The sequence below is a fragment of the Camelus bactrianus genome, chromosome 6, assembly GCF_048773025.1.
Source record: "Camelus bactrianus isolate YW-2024 breed Bactrian camel chromosome 6, ASM4877302v1, whole genome shotgun sequence".
Lineage (NCBI taxonomy): Eukaryota > Metazoa > Chordata > Mammalia > Artiodactyla > Camelidae > Camelus > Camelus bactrianus.
The window spans coordinates 11,626,155-11,645,693 of record NC_133544.1 but is presented as its reverse complement, the minus strand read 5'-3'; the positions used below and the strand labels follow the sequence as shown (position 1 = coordinate 11,645,693).

The 19,539-nt window shown below is 35.3% G+C and overlaps 1 protein-coding gene across 1 annotated transcript in view; it reads right to left on the bottom strand.

The window, feature by feature from the left end:
* The window catches only part of CATSPERB (cation channel sperm associated auxiliary subunit beta), a 128,482-nt gene that overhangs the window by 32,874 nt on the left and 76,069 nt on the right, over positions 1–19,539 (bottom strand). The window contains exons 17-25 of the mRNA XM_045505727.2: positions 17,058–17,248; positions 14,597–14,935; positions 9,297–9,436; positions 7,068–7,265; positions 6,185–6,295; positions 3,846–3,956; positions 2,420–2,555; positions 937–1,037; positions 177–251 (exon numbers count right to left, since the gene is read on the bottom strand). Coding sequence (XP_045361683.2) covers positions 177–251; positions 937–1,037; positions 2,420–2,555; positions 3,846–3,956; positions 6,185–6,295; positions 7,068–7,265; positions 9,297–9,436; positions 14,597–14,935; positions 17,058–17,248 — 1,402 coding nt within the window. The remainder of the gene's footprint in view (positions 1–176; positions 252–936; positions 1,038–2,419; positions 2,556–3,845; positions 3,957–6,184; positions 6,296–7,067; positions 7,266–9,296; positions 9,437–14,596; positions 14,936–17,057; positions 17,249–19,539) is intronic.

Here is a 19,539-nt window from a genome sequence, read left to right as displayed (position 1 = left end):
AGTGTCCTAAGTTCATCCTTGCTGATAATGTCACTACCATTCTCCAGGACCCCCTCTCTAAGCCTTGTCCATCACATGAATCCTGCCGTTTTCTCTGTTCAGTGTCTCCTGGACAGATGCCTGTCATGTCATTTCCCCAGCCATCACCCCACTGGATACCTGTGCATTCACTGTACCTGAAATTCTTCAACTAAGCTACAAAAAGTGACCCCGGGAACAACAGACACTCTGAAGTGAAAGAGCTCCGAGCCCTGTAGAAAAAACAGGCATTAGCAACACTGACATGTATGCTCCTTCAAGGAAAAATACATGCTGGGGCCATTTTCCCTAGAGGTGCTGCATAGAAAAATTCCAGTCTCCTTCCCAAGGTTCCTGGGCATATACTTCATGTATCAAAATAAAAATGGAAGGAAGACAAGAGTCTGAAACAAAGGGATTTAATAGTTGATGCTTTTTTTTTGAATGAAGAAACAGAAACATAAAACCTAACATGGCCTAGATGACTACTTTGGGCTAACCCTCATGTTCATGGACATTTTGATATGTCCCCTAACTTTTATTGGCTTTCACAACAATAACTTAGATTATACCAACTTCATTTGTCCTTATGGGCATCTGGAACCAGAAGACCATGCATACCCAGGTGAAGATTACTAAGCCCATTTCCCCCCTAACTTTTGGGAACACCTTTTTCTGCTCCACCTTCATAATCTATGAATCTTGCCTTTCAGCTCAGAAAACGGTAAGTCAACGTTACATTCAACATTCAGGTATCTTTGGAAATAATAGCATCAAGGGAAATGAAGGAAAAACAAACTTCAAATACTTCAAAGATGCTCCTCCCACCACTTATGGATATCTACATTTTAAAATGTTAGTTTACACATAAAGGTTTTATCTAAGCTCAAAACAGGAAAAAAATGGCTGTCAACTTACTTTTATACTTAAGTTGAGGCCTAAAGGATTATACACTGGAGTATGAAGAATCGATTCTAAGTAGTCTTTCATTTTTTTTACATTTTCTGGTACAGCCTGTCCTAAAATTACACAAAGTATATCTTAAGCACACGTATGCTATCTTCTCATTTGGCATAAAGTTTCTTACATACATTAAGGTACGATGAAAGATTCCACTCTATAGCATGGCGAGCTTATTCCATACTTTTAGTTCTGCTTGACTTTGTGAAAAATACATTTAAGGGGAAATTAGACTCAGCATCTGACACTGCATCTTTTCAGTGGCATCGTCAAGACGGACAAGACCTCTGACCACCTTGATTTGGGCTGACCTTCCTTTCCTGCCCCATGACTAGTCCTGACCTGCACATATTTTAGATCTTTGGCAATGAATGAGATGCTTTCAGGACCACCTTAGTGGTTGGTAAATGGCTTTCCGTAAGGTGGCAGAAAAGTTCCACAATGAGATCATTTAAATCTTTTCCAAAAGTGATCAGTTACTCCTACCTTTCTTATAATTCTTTCTAAAACCAGGTAAGTAGTGTGGGGTTTAGGAATTGCAGTGGTGTGATGGTACATGAGATCTAAAGGGGCAAATAAAAGCTCTGATTGTAGCATTTGCCAATTTTCAGGGTGTGGGTATCCTCATCATGGCTGATTTCAAGCTGCCAATGGCTTAGCAACCAGCACACAAAGTGCTTGAATATTAACAATTGGTGCTCAGAAAGAGCAGGCTCCCGCACACCACAGAAAGTGGGGATGATAGAGCAAAATACTTAGTAGTTCTCTGCTGGATTTTGCATTTCAAAAGTGCATATGTTGGGCAGAGTTAAGACTCACCAAATAACAAATATCTGGATATTTGGTAACATTTGGAAATTTCATTGAATTCAATTGATCTATCAATGTATCTACTCTTTGATCTCCTTAAAAGTAGGCATTACCAAACAAACACAAATGTGCAACAAAAAAGTTGTATATTTGAGGTAAAGTCTAATTGCGGTAGATTTCATTTTTCTTATTTAGAAATATTTCTGCATCCTTTCAATTATTTTACCATATTTAAAGAACTTTTATCGTATAATTAGAAGAGAGATCCTATAGATAATCAGGGTACATGTTTTATATCTTCCTCTGCAACATTCCAAAAGCAAACATCAGACCAACGTGCAGGACAAATCCAGTCAATCATTTTGTGCTGCTAATCTGCATAATGGCTGTCAATGTTTTACAGTTCAAACTCTTCAAAAATGCTTTTATGCCACAGACTCGGGGTCACTGGATGTGATGATGAAATAAGTATGAGATAATAGAAAAGGAGTGAACAGCAATATGACAAATGATTTGCCCTCTTTTTCAAAGAATTCCTGGCTATCTCTCAGGAAACAGGCTTTGTAACCTTTTATCTAAGTAATAACATTACTTATGAGCTGTAATAACTATAGAAGAAAGCAAACCCTACTTAGTTTCCAGTTTTCCCTCCTGTTCACTTCAGTCACGGTAACCAGGTATGGCGCTTCCATTGGGAAATGTCCATCCTCACTGTAAATCTTCAAAGATACTGGATACTGTAAAACTGGAAATTTAAAACGAGGAACCTAAAATGTGAATTCCAAGAATGAATGTAAGTTTGGAAAATTCAATATTAACTTCATTTCCTAGTAAAGAATGAATCAATGTATTCCCAAGAGTTGGGCTATTCTAAATGAAATGTACTTCTGAGGGTTTCAGCCTTCTCAGGGCATGGGAAAAAACATCTGTCTTACAGCAGAATCATGTGAACTCCAAAAAGAACACGCAAACATTGTGGTAACAAAACTCGTACCTTTCTATCGGCCCTTTTTCACAGGAATTTGCTGTAATGATATTCAGACCTTTTTGACTAACCTTCATTCCCTAAGGTACCACATGAAGTGGATCTTGCCCAAATCCCTCTCCCCTCTCCCTCTGCCAGTCTCAATCTTTCAGCCACACTCATTAAACTCAGGCTCTGGAGTTCCAATCTATCTCCATATTAATGATACAATCTTTAGCAAATCACCAAATTTCTTTGCGCCTCAAATGAAATGAGACAAGTCATGGAGAAGCCTGAGACCAGTGTAGGGTAGATAGTAAATTCTCAGGAAATGTGGAATTCAGCATGGGGGCAGTTGTAGAGTTACATAATAGCAACCCTCATAATTTAACGAATGCTGACTTTATGTCCAATATTGCATTAAGTGATTTTAGCTTTACATAGATATTTTTTATATTTTTATATTTTATATAAAGATAAAATCAGTTAAAGTAATGCCACACATAGTCCTACAAGGCCTTTGAAACAGATCTACTTGAGATTTATATTAAGTGCACACGTAAGTCAGCTAATGCAGATACCAACATTCAATGTGATACAGCTTTGAATGCTCTGAGACTAATTGAAGGAAATATTAAACACAGAACCTACTCTCTTAACTAACATACTATACTGTCTTCTATTTTGTCACAAGTATCTTGAGCTTCAACTTCTATATTTCCAGACCTTGATACACATTAGATACTCAATAATTTTTTGAATGAATCAATATTCACCATAATCTAGTGTAGCATTTGACAGGTTATAAATTGTTTTCATATAGAAGTGTGTGTGTGTGTGTGTGTGTATCTTTATAAGAACCCATGAAATGAACAAGACAGTGCAGATATTATTCTGTCTTACAGATGAGGTTAATTAATGTGTCTGAAGGGCATTTAAACCCAGATCTTTTAAACTCTGTGTCATATTTAGTTCTATGTCATAAAAAGGCATTACTTCTGTGTCTTAGCTTTCATGTTTAACCAAAAGGCACATTTCAAAATCTTATTAATATGAAAGTACTCCGTCTTCAGGAAATTAAAAATCATCTTACCTTTTCTCTGCAATCTGAGAAAGCGACAGCATATGAGAACTTCTGATAATTGGTGCAATTACACTCCTCCCGAGTAGACACATTAGCACACTGTTTGAATTTACCGGATGTCTGCAAATAGAATTAAATAGGTTGATGTGCTTTTTTTTTTTCTGCCAGGATTTCTGCAAGTTGAGTAAATGTGCAATAAATATTTGATCCCTGAATGAATAAAATCCCCAAGAAAGGGGGAAAGGAAAAAAAAGGAAAAAAATCCATTAATAATAAAGTAAAAGTACAGTATTTCTGAATTTTGTCTCCTTGCTTGGTAATGAACGCAGGTTTCTCTTAGCTGCTTGCCAGCTTACCTAAAGGCACTTTATGGTTAACTTGCATGGGACCCAGACAGCCTGTATCATTCCAAAAGCAGTAATCAGGATGCCTGCCGCCCTATTCTAGGCCCCTCCCATTGCTGGCATGGAAACAGAGACGTAAAAGAGCAGACTTAATACTATGGGCTGCAGACTCTGTGGATACTCTCCAAACCTACTATTTCTTACTGGTCTCTTCTCCTAGCAGTTCAATAATGCTATGTAAAATCTCCACTATAACCATCTGTTTGTCATTCATTTTTCACTTGATCACTCTTGCTAGAGATTGGTTTATTTATTATTTTTTTCAAGAAACTGCTTTTGACTTTGATAATAAATTCTATTTATAAAAATGTTATTCTTCCTTCCACTATTTTTAGGACTACCATTTTCCCTTTCTTTGCTTCTTTTTTTTCTTCTTTTTATTGAGATAAAGTTTATCATTTTAACTATGTTCAAGGGTACAATGCAGTGGGTTTTAATATATTCACAATTCTGTTCAATCATCACCACAATCTAATTTCAGAACTCACTAATATGTTGTTTAGTTAGGTCCATTCAGTTATTCCAATCAATCTATTGAGCTCTCTGTTTCATGGGTTACATTTTAAATTTCCGATATCTTGTGTGTGTGTGTGTAATTATGTATGTATAAATGTGTATTATTAGTTTGTTCAACAGTTAAGCACTCCCTATGTCTGGCCCTTTTCTGGGTACTAAAGATATGGTAGAGGATAAAACATATTTAAAAACCCAAGAACAACCCTCCCTAAGGTAAGCTTAACTTTTAATGAAACACAGTAAGTAAAATACATTAAAAAACTGTAGTAAGCGCAACATTGTAAAATGACTATAACTCAATAAAAAAAATGTTTAAAAAAATGCAGTAAGTGCAATGAAGAAAAATAAGGCAGGGAAGGGGGATAGGGAATGGGTAACAATGGAGGTGGGGGTTATAATTCTAAACAGCGAGGCCAAGGAAGGCCTCACAATAAAGGTGACATTTAAGCAAAAACCTGAAGATGGTGATGGAACATGCCACATGACGTCTGGCAGATGTGCATTCCAGACAAGGGAATTTTTGAAGCTGCAGAGGCCCTGAGGTGGAAATGCGTCTGGCCTATTTGAAGAACAGTGAGGAGGCCAAGGTGGCCAGAGCAGATTGACCTGGGGGAAACCCGGTCAGATGTAAAGCCAAGGCCACACTGTGGAGGACCTTATGAACCATTGTAAGAATTTGGCTTTTATTCTGAATGAGACGGGGTGACAATGCAGAGTTTTCAACAACAGAAACAACCATTTAATGTCTCTGTGTGCGTGTGTACAGACATGAATGGGTATGAACATCTGCTTGTCCACGTGTACAGGCTAGGTAGGTGTGTTTTCCTGGAGAGAGATTCCACAGGTATCCATGAGATTTCCTCAAGAAGACACCCCGTGATGTACTTTTCTTCTGAACCCAGTGGTTTCTCTCTGTTCTCTCTACCTTGTTCATTCTGACTCCAGAGAGGCAGAGTGCAGCTGGGGTTGGGTTCTTTTCTAGGTGGATCCTCGGCAGGGGTTCAAGTGAGTCTATGTTGGAGCAAACACTCTTCTCTCCTTTTGGACATCATTCCTTCCACAAAGCCAGAGCTGTGAGATGGGCCTGGAGTCCTTTTCATTTAAATAAAGATGCTCTTACCCTCGGCATGCCCTTTGAAATCCAAATGGGAGCCAGGGAGAGGTCAATGGGAAAGAGTTCACTTAAGACTTCTTGGTTCCAAAACCACATCCAGGAATGACAATAAGAGAAGAGAGGGGATGTAGTAGTAGTAGTAACAACAACAACAACAACAACAACAATAAAAATAGCAATAACTTATACGGGCAGTTTATGTTGAATGTACCTTCCCATTTAATCCCAACAGCTAGGTCTGTCCATCTGTGATTTTACTGAATGATTGCTTGAATTCAAATGAATACTAGTTTATTTGCAGAAAAAATATTTACCTTTGACTTGTGAAATAGATTTCTTGGAATGGGTTTGCTAGGATCTGCATGATAAAAATTATCTGTAAGCGGAATAGCAATTCCCATATTAGAAGGAGGCCTGTAGTTTACCTGAAAATGATTAAACAAAGAAAGTGTAAAATTCATTATTATTTACTAAGTCTTTAATTTAAATATCTTGATCTTCTAGAAAAGCAATCAAAACAAATATTTCACTTTTAGCTCCAGGTATTTAAGTAAATTTCTCTTCCCTCAACACTCCCTGAATTTTGTTTTCTGGAATTTCAACCACCTCAGCCCATGGTAATATAACTTGGATCTTGTAAATAAGTGAAAAAAGCTTTATTACCTAAAATAGCTGTCATAAAGTCAATGCACTAAAGTTTAAACACTTTATAAAGTGACATATTTAGTGAATAATTCTTCAAGTCTGTTTTTTTTTTTTGTCACAAAGAAAATGGTAAGTATTAAGTTCGTCAACAAAGAATAATAACATTTTTTTTTAAAGTCACAGATTCTGACAAGGCAAAAATTAAAATTGTGACTACATGGAAATGGGACTAGTAAGATATTTAGCTCAGGACAAGTCAACATAAAGGCAAATAACTATATACTGTGAAAGCCTGAGATTATGCCACCATAATACAGCATAAAATGATATTAATGATGATGAGACTAAGTATCCAAGAAAAGTCATTATTTCAGAAAGTTTTCACATTTTAGAAACAAACAGTCATCACATCCTCAAATGACATGAGGACTGAAAAACAACTGCAGTGCTTTGAGCATCTCAGGAAAGAAATGCTAAGACTGAATGGCCAGCCAATCACACAAAAGTAATACGTCACTAGTCCCCTTCAAACAATCTGCTTAGGTTTCTTACTGGCAAAACTTGGATCATATTAAAACCCTGACTGTCCGTGTGAACTCCACTGATCCAGTCTTCCATTGGGATAAATGTACTGGGGATGTGATGCATAGACTTGAAATAACTACAGCTGCTTTTCAATGTTGGCACGATTGTTGTAACAAAGCACTCAGTAGATGCTCCCCAGACAATAAACGCCAGTGAAGTTGAACCCTGGAAATATCCAAATAAATGAAGTTTATTTAAAGGAACTATTACTGACCAAACTGAGTCTACCCCAAATTCATTTGTTGACGTCTTAACCCCCAGTATCTCAGAATGTGATAAGCCCTTTAAAGAGGTCATTAAGTTGAGTTCGTTAGGGTAGATCCTAATCAATATGATAGGTGTCATATAACAAAAGGAAATTTGAACACAGACACACACAGCGAAAAACATGTGAAGGCACAGGGAGAAGATGGCCACCTGCAAACCAAGGCAAGAGGCCTGAGAAGAAACCAACCCTGCCAACACCTTGATCTTTGATTTCCAGCCTCTAGAACTGTGAGAAAATACAATTCTGTTGTTTAAGTCACTCAGTCTGCGGTCTTTCATTATGGCAGCCCTAGCAAACTAATACGTTAGCCAACTAAAGAATATCGAAAATGAAAAGAAATAGAAAAGGAAGGATAATAGGAAACAGAAAAGGAAGGATAATATAAAATAAAAAGTCATTAAATTTGACCATATGATCTGTTTGATAGTACTCATTTTTTTTTTCTTTTGTTTTATGAGGGGGAGGTGATTGGGTTTATTTGTTGATGGAGGTACTGAGGATAGAACCAAGGACCTCGTGCCTGCTAAGCATGCACTCTACTGCTTCAGCTATGCCCTCCTCCATGATCCATTTGAGAATAAATTATAACAGAAGACATATTCTTTTCTAGGAAGAAATGCATTCCAGTCTACTTGGTTGTGGGTGACATTTGGAAATGAGCAAGGATCAAGAAGGACTTGTTAAATAAATATCATTATTACATCCAACTCAGATCAGTGAGGCTTCCTTCATTCACTGATGAGCACCTGGATGTTTGCTTTGATAATATGAATAAAATAACTTCTACTGGTATATATTTTGAAAAGAAGTTATTTACTTAGCAATCACTGTATTTCACAAAGATATGTTTTAGTAGGAATTTATGTACAATAAATGTATTTGAACCTTGCACAATATTAAACATTCAACAAAATTTGATAAATTCTGTTTGAAATTTTCAAGTATATCTGAAAAATTTTAAATGTAGAAATACTAATTACCATAGTGATAGAGTAGACCCGGGTAGTGGTAGTTTCGCCCCTATTCTCATACTCAGTATATTATTAATAATTATATATTTTTAATGAATTTCTTCCAAAACACATTAAACTTAAATCTAAGCAGAGTTCTACTATTAAAGGAAATTTGGGGTGGGAGGAGCGGGGAGGCACAAGTTAAATAAGAAACAAACAGGAAAATCCAGAATACTGGAAATTCTACAACATAACTGGTCAATTTCTATAAGTCAACGGCAAGGGAAGAAAATGGAATAGTACCTACCTTTGATTAAATAAATTTAAGAGATTAAATAACACTGTGAGAATCTTGTTTGGATCCCAAATAAAACAAACCAACAATAAAAATTTTTTTTGAGAAAATCGGGGGAATTTGAACATTGATTGGGCTTTTTAGGATACCAAAAAATTAGTTTAAAAAGTTTTAGGGATGACAATGGCATTGTGGTTATGTTAAGTGGAAGGAGTAAATTTTTAAGTGTTTTCCCAGTTTTTGGGAAAAAAATAGAAAAATACTGTAAATTCAAAGAGGTTGAGCATTTTCTGTGTGCCAGACATTGTTTTAGATGGCCTACCTGAATATCACATTTAATTCTCAAAACAACCCAATGAGATAGGTATTATCACTTCCATTTTGTAGATGAAGAAACTTAGCCAGAGTGAAGTAACTTTCCCAAGCTCATAAAGATCGTATCAGTAGTGAAAACTAACCCAGGTCATCTTTTCCAGAGTTCACTTTTTAACCACTATTGTATACTGTTACACAGCCTTTTTGTAATACCCAAAATGTTAAAAGTTCTTGGTCATCCTTGTTTTTAAAATGTTCATCCTTGATAGGTAAGATTATATGTAATTTTTCCTTCTTTTTCTTGGTTTACATTATAAATTTTCTGTAAGTAATGGATTTTTTTTAATAATGAAAGAAAACCTTACTTGACGTAAAGTTTTGCTAGCTGCAGAAATTTCTATTAGATAACTATCAGTATCATCAAAAGAGCCTTCAGCTTTAACTTCCAGCAAATTTGGATTTCCAACAACTACTTCCATGAGGGGTATTTCAAGTATTTGAACACCTATGGAAACAAGGCCAAGGGTTAGCATGGAATCATGAAAATTTTAAGCAATTTCAGAACAATTTGCTAATCCAGGATTCTGGAACATCTACAGAAATCTATTATGAAGACTACAAAATGGCTACAGATATAGTTAGAGATTTATATGGAGTTAGCTTTAATAGTTCTCAGAAAAATATAACTTCGTGAATATTTTCTTCTATTTTTTTTCATGGAAATGTTGTCCCCCTCTGCACTTCATTCCTTAGCCAGGTTCTCAAATGCATACAAAGGTGACTTGGATGGTACAGGTCACACTGAGTTTGATAACTCAGCAGAGAAACTGAGAATACATGCTCAATTTAGAGAGCTGTCCTCAACTGTTGCCAAGGGGAAACCAGGCAGATGAAGCAGTTTGTCCTCAGGTGGATTCCTGCCTGCAGGAACTTGTTTCTGCCTGCAGAAACCCAGATTTCTGCCCTGTTTGCAACCTCTCCATACTGAGACATTTACTGGAATGAGAGATTTGAGAGACCATGTACTCCAACTGCCATCTTTACTACAGTATATCAGGGCTGAGAAGTAGTAAATGATTTGCCTGAAGTCTCATTTAGAGCAGTTTCCCTTGAACCAAAGTGCTCTGGCCAGTACTTCCTAAACAATAACTGAAGATTTTGTTAAAACGCCAATTATTATCCAGCAGGTCTGAGGAGGGGGCTGAGATTCCACACCCTGCCCCCTCCGTCCCTTTATTGAGTCTATATTTACATTGTATATATTTAAATTGTATGCTGTGGTGATTTGATGTATTCATACATCGTGAAATGATTGCCACAATTAAGTTAATTAATACAGCCGCCACTTTACATACTTATGTGAGAAGAACGCTTAGTTACCATGCTGTGTATAACATCCCCAGCACTTACTTATTTTACAACTGGAACTTTGTACCCTTTGATCAACATCTGCCCATTTTCTCCACCCCTCAATCCTTGGCAACCAGCATTCTATATTTATATGAGTTAGACTTTTCTCTCAGATTCCACGTATGAGTGAGATCATATATGATTCATTTTCTCTGTGTGGTTTATTTCACTTAGCATAATGTCTTCCGGGTTCATCCATGTTGATGCAAATGGCAGGATTTCCTTCTTTTTAAATAATATTTCATTGTGTATATATACCACATTTTTTGAAATAATTAATTAATTATTTTAAATAGAGGTACTTAGTATTGAACCCAGGACCTTGTGCATGCTAACCATGCACTCTACCACAGAGATATTACCTCCCCTCCCCTGACATTTTCTTTATCCATTCATCTGTTGATAGGCACTTAGGTTATTTCCACACCCTGGGTATTGTGAGTAATGCTGCAATGAACATGGAAGTGCAGACATCTCTTCAAAATACCGCTTTTATTTTCTTCAGATATATACCCAGCAGTGGGATTGCTGGACCACATGGTAGTTCTATTTTTAACTTTTTAAAGAAACTTCTATACTGTTTTTCATAGTGATTGAATCAATATATTCCTACCAACAATGCACAAGGGTTCCCTTTACTTCACATCCTTGCCAGCACTTATTATTTCTTGTTTTTTCCTGATAACAGCCATTCTAACTAGTGTGAGGGTGATATCTCATTATAGTTCTGATTTGTATTTCCTTGATGCTTAGTGACGTTAAATACTTTTTCATGTACCTGTTGGCTATTTGTATATCTTCTTTGCAAACATGTCTATTCAAGTCCTTTGTACATTTTTAATTGTATCATTTGATTATTTGTTTGTTATATGAGTTCCTCTTATATTATGTTAACCCCTTATCAGATATATAGTTTGCAAATATTTTCTCCCATTCCATAAATTGCCTTTTAATTTTGCTTTGTTTCCTTTGCTATGCAGAAGCTTTTTAGTTTCATATAGTCCTATTCGTTTACTTTTGCTTTTTTTGCCTTTGATTTTGGTGATAATTCAAAAATATCATTGCCAAGAACCATGTCAAAGGGCTTTTCCCTTATTTTTTTTTTTTTTTAGGAGTTTTATGGTTTCAGGTCTTACATTGAAGTCTTTAACTCATTTAGAGTTAACTTCTGTGAGTAGTGTAAGACAGGGGTCCAGTTTTATTCTTTTGCATATGGCTGTCCAGTTTTCCCAACACCATTTGTTGAAGAGACCGTCCTTTCCCTAGTGTGTGTTCTTGGCTCCCCTGCAAAAATTATTTGACTGTGTAGGCATGGGTTTATTTCTCAGCTCTCTATTCTGTTGTATTGGTTTATGCGTCTCTTTTTATTCCATTACCATAATGTTTTGATTAGTATAGCTTTGTGGTATAGTTTGAAATCAGAAAGTGTGTTGCCTCTAGCTTTGTTCTTTTTCAAGATTGCTTTGGCTATGCAAGTCTTTAATGTGATACACCATGTTAATAGAGTGAAAGGTAAAAAGTGTTGATTATCTCAATATTTGTAGAAAAAGCATTTGACAAAATTCAACATCCATTCATGAATAAAATTCTTAACAAGTTAGGTAAGAAAGAATGTACCTCAACACAATATAGGCCATATGTGACAAGTCCATAGCTAACATCACACTCATACTCATCAAGCACAAAGCTTAAAGCTTTTCCTCTAAGATTAAGAACAAGACAAGGATGCACACTCTCACCACCTCTATTTAACATACTGGAAGCCCTACACAGAACAATTAGGCAAGAAAAAGAAAAGGCTTCCAAATCAGGAAGGAAGAAGTAAAATTGTGTCTGTTTGCAGATGATGTAATCTTATATTTAGAAAACCCTAAAGACTCTACAAAAAAAAAAAAAAACTGTAAGAATAAATAAGTTCAGCAGAGTTGCAGGATACAAAATCAGCGTACAAAAATGAGTTGTGTTTCTATACACTAACAATGAACTATCTGAAGAAAATTAAAGCGATCTCATTTACAACAGCATCAAAAAGAACAAAATATTAGTAATTTAACCGAGGACATAAAAGACCTGTATTCTGCAAACTATAAGATATTGGTGAAAGAAACTGAAGAAGACACAAAGAAGTTGAAAGATATTTCATGTTCATGGACTGGAAGAATTAATATTATTAAAATGTCCCTACTGCATAAACCCATCTACAGATCCAGTGTAATTTCTATCAAAATTTCAATGGCATCTTTTTCACAGAAATAGGAAAGAAAACTCTAAAATTCTTATGGAACCACAGACGACTCCACAGTTCTAACAAGCGCCTAAATGATGCTGATGCAGCTGGTTCCCGGAAGACACTTTGAGTAGCTTAGACCAGGCTGTTCTTCACAAAGAGGCAACTGAGTTTACTTGCTGATTATTATTCTCTTCCTAAAACTGAATGAATATAACCGCACCATTTAACAACTAATTTGTTATATTTTAAAGCTAAAATGATCAGAAAATGTGGCTTTTGTGCTGGAATATAGAAAGGTAACAAAGGAACCGAATTTTAAAACTCCAGAAATGGTCGAAAAGAGAGGTAAATTGCATTGTTTTTAAAAATCGGTGAAGAAAGGATACGCTATTCAGTAAGTGATGTCGGAACAACTACCTTCACCACCTACAATACACCAAAACAAAATGTAGATAAATTAAAGAATTCAATGCACAGTTAAAACCATAAAGTAAAAACTCAAAAATTACTTGATGAAAATATGAACAGTTAGTCATATAATCAATGAGAAAGGATCCTAAGGGTTTCAGAAAGTTTTTCAGACTATTTAGTCCACAATATTGATGGAAATAGAAATAGATGTCTCCAATTTTTTCAAAACCTGTAATTTTCATTTTTGTAAGTAGTGTTTGGTTCTGTTTTTCAAATAAGTCTTTAAAAAATAGTATTTTTGTCCTTTCATTATGGTTCATCTATCTTCTTTTATCTTTTAAGAGTTTGACATACTTTATACTTTACAGTTATTTTTATACTGTTTTTCTGATTTTTCTATTATCCCAAGATTAAAATTTTCTGCTTCCTATGCTTGTTGACTTTCTCTTATGCTGGGTCATTTCTTTTTCTTTTTCTTTTTCTTTTTTTCTCTTTTTCTTAGGTTTTTATTTAGGGTCATGTCTTTACATGGGTTTAAGATTCTTTTTCTTAATTCATGTTCAACAGAGATCAATTTTTCTGTGGAATGCATGTTATCTGGTTTATGAAAGTATTACTACAAAGGGTTTTGTGCTTTCTTATCCTGAAGACCAGGTGTTATAATTATTTCTCACCTTATGATTCTTGTATCTGGTGGGTAACCTCTGGTGTTACATGCTCTTGGGTTTGGGTTTTTTACAGGAAATTCTTTGAGTCCCACGGAGATGGTAATCCCCCTACTCCCCCTTCTTTGGGTTGTTGGGTAGTGTCTTCCTAACCTCCTCATCACAATTTGATAGTCCTGGCTTTACTTAATGTTCCTAGTTTCAACTTTCTACTACAAGGTAGAAATGACCAAAGGTCCCTATCTCCTGCCAACGTTTGGGCATTAAAACCCACCCCACTGCCTTTATGGCCTATATCTGAGCCTCACAACCTCCCAGGAGCCACACGTTAGCCAATTTCTTTGGCTTTGCGTTCCCTCTTCATTTCTGGTGACAGGATTTTCTTCTTTCTCTCCCTTCCTTCCATCTTTCTCTCCTCACTTTCTAGCTAAGATATTTACTAAAATTTTTGTGTTACTCTTTCCAGTATACCAATTCCTCATTACCTTTAGTAAGTTCTATATTACCTTTACAATTAAAAAAAAAACCTGGAAAAAATGGAGAAAAGCATGAAATTCTATCTAAAAGTCATTTTTTGGGCTTAAAATAAATACTTGAAATCATTATAATAATACCGAGGTAATCATACAGTTTTCTTTTCAGAGGGCAGAAAAATCTAAACTAAAATCCTGTGTAAATTTGGGCCGGTAATTTAACCTCATTTTCCTCGTTTGTTAAAAAAAAGGATTATAATCTAGCCTTTTAGGGTTGTTATAAACGTTAAATTTTAAAATATATGAAAATCATTTAATACAGAGCTTCATATAAGTTCAATAATCAGAAGCTAACATTGTTATTGATAAAATGCCACTACTATGGTATCTAAAGATAAAGGAAATATCAAAGAGTATATTTTACATTCTAGAAAAGCAACATCTCCTTTGATGTTTCCCAATAAAAATAAACTTACTTTTTGTGTTAGGCATGACCTTAATTTTCAAGGAGTTCGATTTCCCCAGATCAATGTACTTCAGGACATTGAGGGATAGTAAATCATCATGTTTTTGAAACCAGTAATTACATGGTTTCGAATATATGTTCCATGTTCGTCCATTCTTTTGCCCAAAGTTGTATAATAACCAGGAGTCTTTCAAAAAAGTCATATTGTTGGGTACTCTTCCAGGCATGGTAGCAATAGCTAAAGCATTCTCATTATCTAAAATTCTTGTGATCAGGAAGCTGCTGTAACCAGGAATCACCACCGTCTTCTCTACATCCGAATCTTGAAATGAGGAAATAGCACCTGAAGCTAAAATAGGAATGATTTGATATACAATAAAACAGCCAATGTTCTCCAAGCCTGCTGATGAACATACATGATGAATACACTATTTGAGATTTTAAACTATGGTCTTACCAGAGAACACATTTTCCAGATTCCAGGTTATAATTCAAATTATTTTGTAAAAAGTGTATCACAAATATGCCAAGCCCAACCTATAACTTTAATCTTTACGGTGAAACTAGTTCCGTAAAATTCTCATCAGAAAAAAATTATAGGGCTAAGTAATTATAAGAAAGTTTATTTCTTTACTATAGAACTGCCAAGAACCTTGATTAACCTAGACTCTTCATTGTGTTTTTACAAGAGAAGAATAACATAGCCAGTGTTTTTCCCCAGGGCCTAAAGTTCTGTCTATTACATAGCAGATGCTCAGTAAACATTTGTTGAATAAATGAATAATTGACTGTTACGGAGATCTTAAAGACTTAGAAGAGGCTCGACCATAATGAACATTATCATGTTATAATGGGAAGGAAAAAAATTCTACAAAGGAGACAAAGAAGAAATGATGGAGAAAATCCATCAGAGAGGATACGAGGCAAGTCAAAAGGAGAGGAAAGCCACACTACTACCTGTTTTGATAGGGCCTGAAACATGTCAACAACAATACTCACCACGTTCTGAAAAAATAAATAGAAGTAGTCAGAAGAGAACCTCATAATTCCATTCCTCATGCACACATGCTCTAATTTTTTCCCATTTTCAACAAACCAACAAAACCCCTTTTCCTACGTTCCTGCCAACTACCACTTGGTTTCTCTCCTCCTCTTGATCATGAAATTTCCTGAAAGAGTTGCCTTTATTCATTAGTGTCAATTCCTCTCCTAATTTTTTGACCTTAACACAATCAGAATTTTGCTTACATTGCTCCATCTATTGAGATGATCATGTGGTTTTAATTCTTCAGTTTGTTAATGTGGTGTATCATATAGATTGACTTACAGATATTGAAAAATCCTTGCATCCCTGGGATAAATCCCGCTTGATCATGGTGTACGATCCTTTTAAAGCACTATTGGAGTCGATTTGCTAGTATTTTATTGAGGATTTTTGCAGCTATATTCATAAGTAATGTTAGTCTGTGATTTTCTTTTTTTGTGATATCTTTAGTTTTGGTATCAGGGTGATGGTGGCCTCACAGAATGAGTTTGGAAGTGTTTCTTTCACTGCAATTTTTGGGAATAGTTTCAGAAAGATAGGTATTAACCCTTCTCTAAATGTTTGTTAAAATTTGCCTGTGAAGCCATCTGGTCCTGGACTTTTGTTTTGGGGAGTTTATTAATTACTGATTCGATTTCGGTGCTGGTACTTGGTCTATGTATGTTTTCTACTTCTTCTTGGTTTAGTCTTGGCAAATTGTACCTTTCTAAGAAAGATTGGCCAAAGGCCATCTTGGCCTCCAGTCATTCCTCAGTGACTGTTAAGCCCTCCACTCTTTCTTTCTCCACTTTGATGAATCACAGTCAGCTTATATTTAATATGACTTCTCCCCTGATTATTGGAATAGCCTCTCAACTGATTCCTCTGCTTTCCCTCTTGTCCTCTCTCCATCACCTGCCCAGTCTGTTTTCAACATAGCAGCCAAAGTGATATTGCTAAAACATAAACTAAATGATGTAATTTTCTGTTCAAAACACTCCAATGGCTTGCCATTTTCTCAGAGGAAAATCCAAATCCTTATAATAAACAATACTAACTTCTGCTTGTATCTACCATATAATCTTTTGAAATAGAAATATCCTGCATGACAGTGATTCAGAACTATTTCATTACGTAGGGTAACATCTACATGGACTTCCTATCTTCTCTCACTTCTCCTGAGCACTGTTTATGACAAAAATAGCATCATAGGAATAAATGATAGGCACTACTATTGATGAAATATCAATGAAGTGACAGCTAGGTTTTACTATATTAGAATTAAAGGATTCCTCCAGGAATCTAAGTATATGTAGACTTCTGTAGACTACCAATCAGACTAAATTTTGAAATCTACTATTCTATAAAAGAGCATGAACACCCTTCCCAAAAGATAATTTTTTCATTTTTCCCAGCCATCAGAGATGTACTGTATTATTACACTTACTTTGTGATTGAAGAGTAAGTTGATAGGAGAAAATTCCAGTTTGATTAATGTAAAGGGAACTAGACAAACAAGAGCTCTCATGCACTTCCTCTATTCCAAAAGGGTCTATCACTTCTGCAATAACCGAGGACAAAAATCCTTCAGGAGTGTCATGTTGCAATATTTTTTTTATGTAAGCCATTCCAGTTTTCCTAAAAGACAAACCAACACGCGTAAGTCAATTTGGATAAAACAGTGGCTTAAATAAGCAAGTTTATGAACGTATAATTTACAAATAAAATATACCATAAATGGCTAACAAATGAAAATTTGAGTAACATTTGTTCAACCTCATTAGTAGTCGATAAAATGTCAATTATAGCAGTGGGATACAATTTTTCACCTATCAAATTAGCAAAGATTTTTTAAAAGACAGGGTTTAGTCGTGGCAGGAACTGAGTGGAGATAAGCATTCATCCACCACTAATGGGATGGTAAAGTGTTACCAGATTCCTAAGAATCAGTCTGACATTATGCATTAAGAACTCTAACATTATTTTTTCCCCTCTGATTCTATAAATCTACTGAGAGGACTCTCTCCTAAGTTAATAACTTGAAATATAGTGGTAAGAAAAGCTTTCTACACGAAGATGTTCATAATAGCATTATGATGAAAGTTAGAAATAAAAATGCCAACAATAGGAAAATTAAGTAAATGATATATCTGATCCACTTAGACAAAATGTATCTATTAAAATGTCACTTACGAAGAGTTTTTAACTACATAAGGAAAGTCATCTTATTAGAGTGTCTGAAAGAAGCATGGTGAAAAATGCTAAAATATATATTAAAAAGGACTTATCAGTAATTCATCAAAATGTTAACAGTCATGATGTCAATTGTCTTCTTTACATTTCACTGTCTTTTAGGAAATTTCTACAATAAGCACGTAGTCTATAATCAAGAAAAACAATGTTAAGCTAGGATTCCACATGCAAAAAAATAAATAAATCTAGACACAGACTTTACACTCTTCACAAAAATGAACTCAAAATAGATTATAGATTTAAATATAAAATGCAAAACTCTAAAACTTCTAGAAGATAACATAGGAGAAGATCTAGATGAACTCAGGTATGGTGATGACTTTTAGGTATAACAGTAAGGGCACAACACATGAAATTAAAAATTGACAACTATACTTTATTAAAACTAAAAACTTCTGCTCTGTGAAAGACACTGTCAAGATAATTAGAAGGTAAGCCACAGACTGGGACATAATAGCTGTGAAAAATGTATTTGACAAAGGACTGTTATCCATAATAACCTGTAGGGGAGGAATGAAGCCTATTTTCCCTCGACACTCCTAGATTTTGTGCCTAGGACCCAAGAAATTAAACTGACAAAAGACAGGCTAACAGCAGAAAATGAACAGTTTATTAATGTGTGTCATGCTTACACAGGGGGAGAACCTCAGTGATGAGTAACAGGTGGTTAGAACCTGGGGCTTATATAACATCTTTTTTTTTAACTTTTTTTTTTGATTTATAATCATTTTACAATGTTGTGTCAAATTCCAGTGTTCAGCACAATTTTTCAGTTATACATGAACATATATATATATTCATTGTCACATTTTTTTCTCTGTGAGCTACCGTAAGATTTTGTGTATATTTCCCTGTGCTATACAGTATAATCTTGTTTATCTATTCTACAATTTTGAAATCCCGTCTATCCCTTCCCACCCTCCGCTCCCTTGGCAACCACAATTTTGTATTCTATGTCTATGAGTCTGTTTCTGTTTTGTATTTACGCTTTGTTTTTGTTGTTGTTGTTTTTGTTTTTTAGGTTCCACATATGTGTGATCTCATATGGTATTTTTCTTTCTCTTTCTGGCTTACTTCACTTAGAATGACATTCTCCAGGAGCATCCATGTTGCTGCAAATGGCATTATGTTGTCGCTTTTTGGGGCTGAATAGTATTCCATTGTATAAATATACCACATCTTCTTTATCCAGTCATCTGTTAATAGACATTTAGGCTGTTTCCATGTTTTGGCTATTGTAAATAGTGCTGCTATGAACATTGGGTTAATAAAGAACAATAAGTCTATAGAGAAGTGAAAACATAAAGGAAAAAGGGCTAAGGCTTTTAGGGGTGGCAAACTGTGGAAAAGTAAATACATGGGGGAAACTACTGGAAGATAAGGGTTGTTTTCAGTCATGCCTGTTGTGTAGATTCCTCTTGGTGTCTCTGGACTGGTAAGTCTCCAGCTGTCTCTAGTGATTAAGAATCACCCTGCCCTTCTTGGTAGAGAGGGGGAGGGCAAAGAATTTTTTCATATGTCTGCTTCTTTTTCAATTACCTTCAGCTAAAAAGAATCTTTATGCCAAGGTGGTTTATTTTGGATTGGCATATGCTAATCCCCTACGATACAAAGAACTCTCAAAACTCAAACAGTAAGAAAACAAACAACTCAGTTAAAAAATGGGCAAAAGAGCT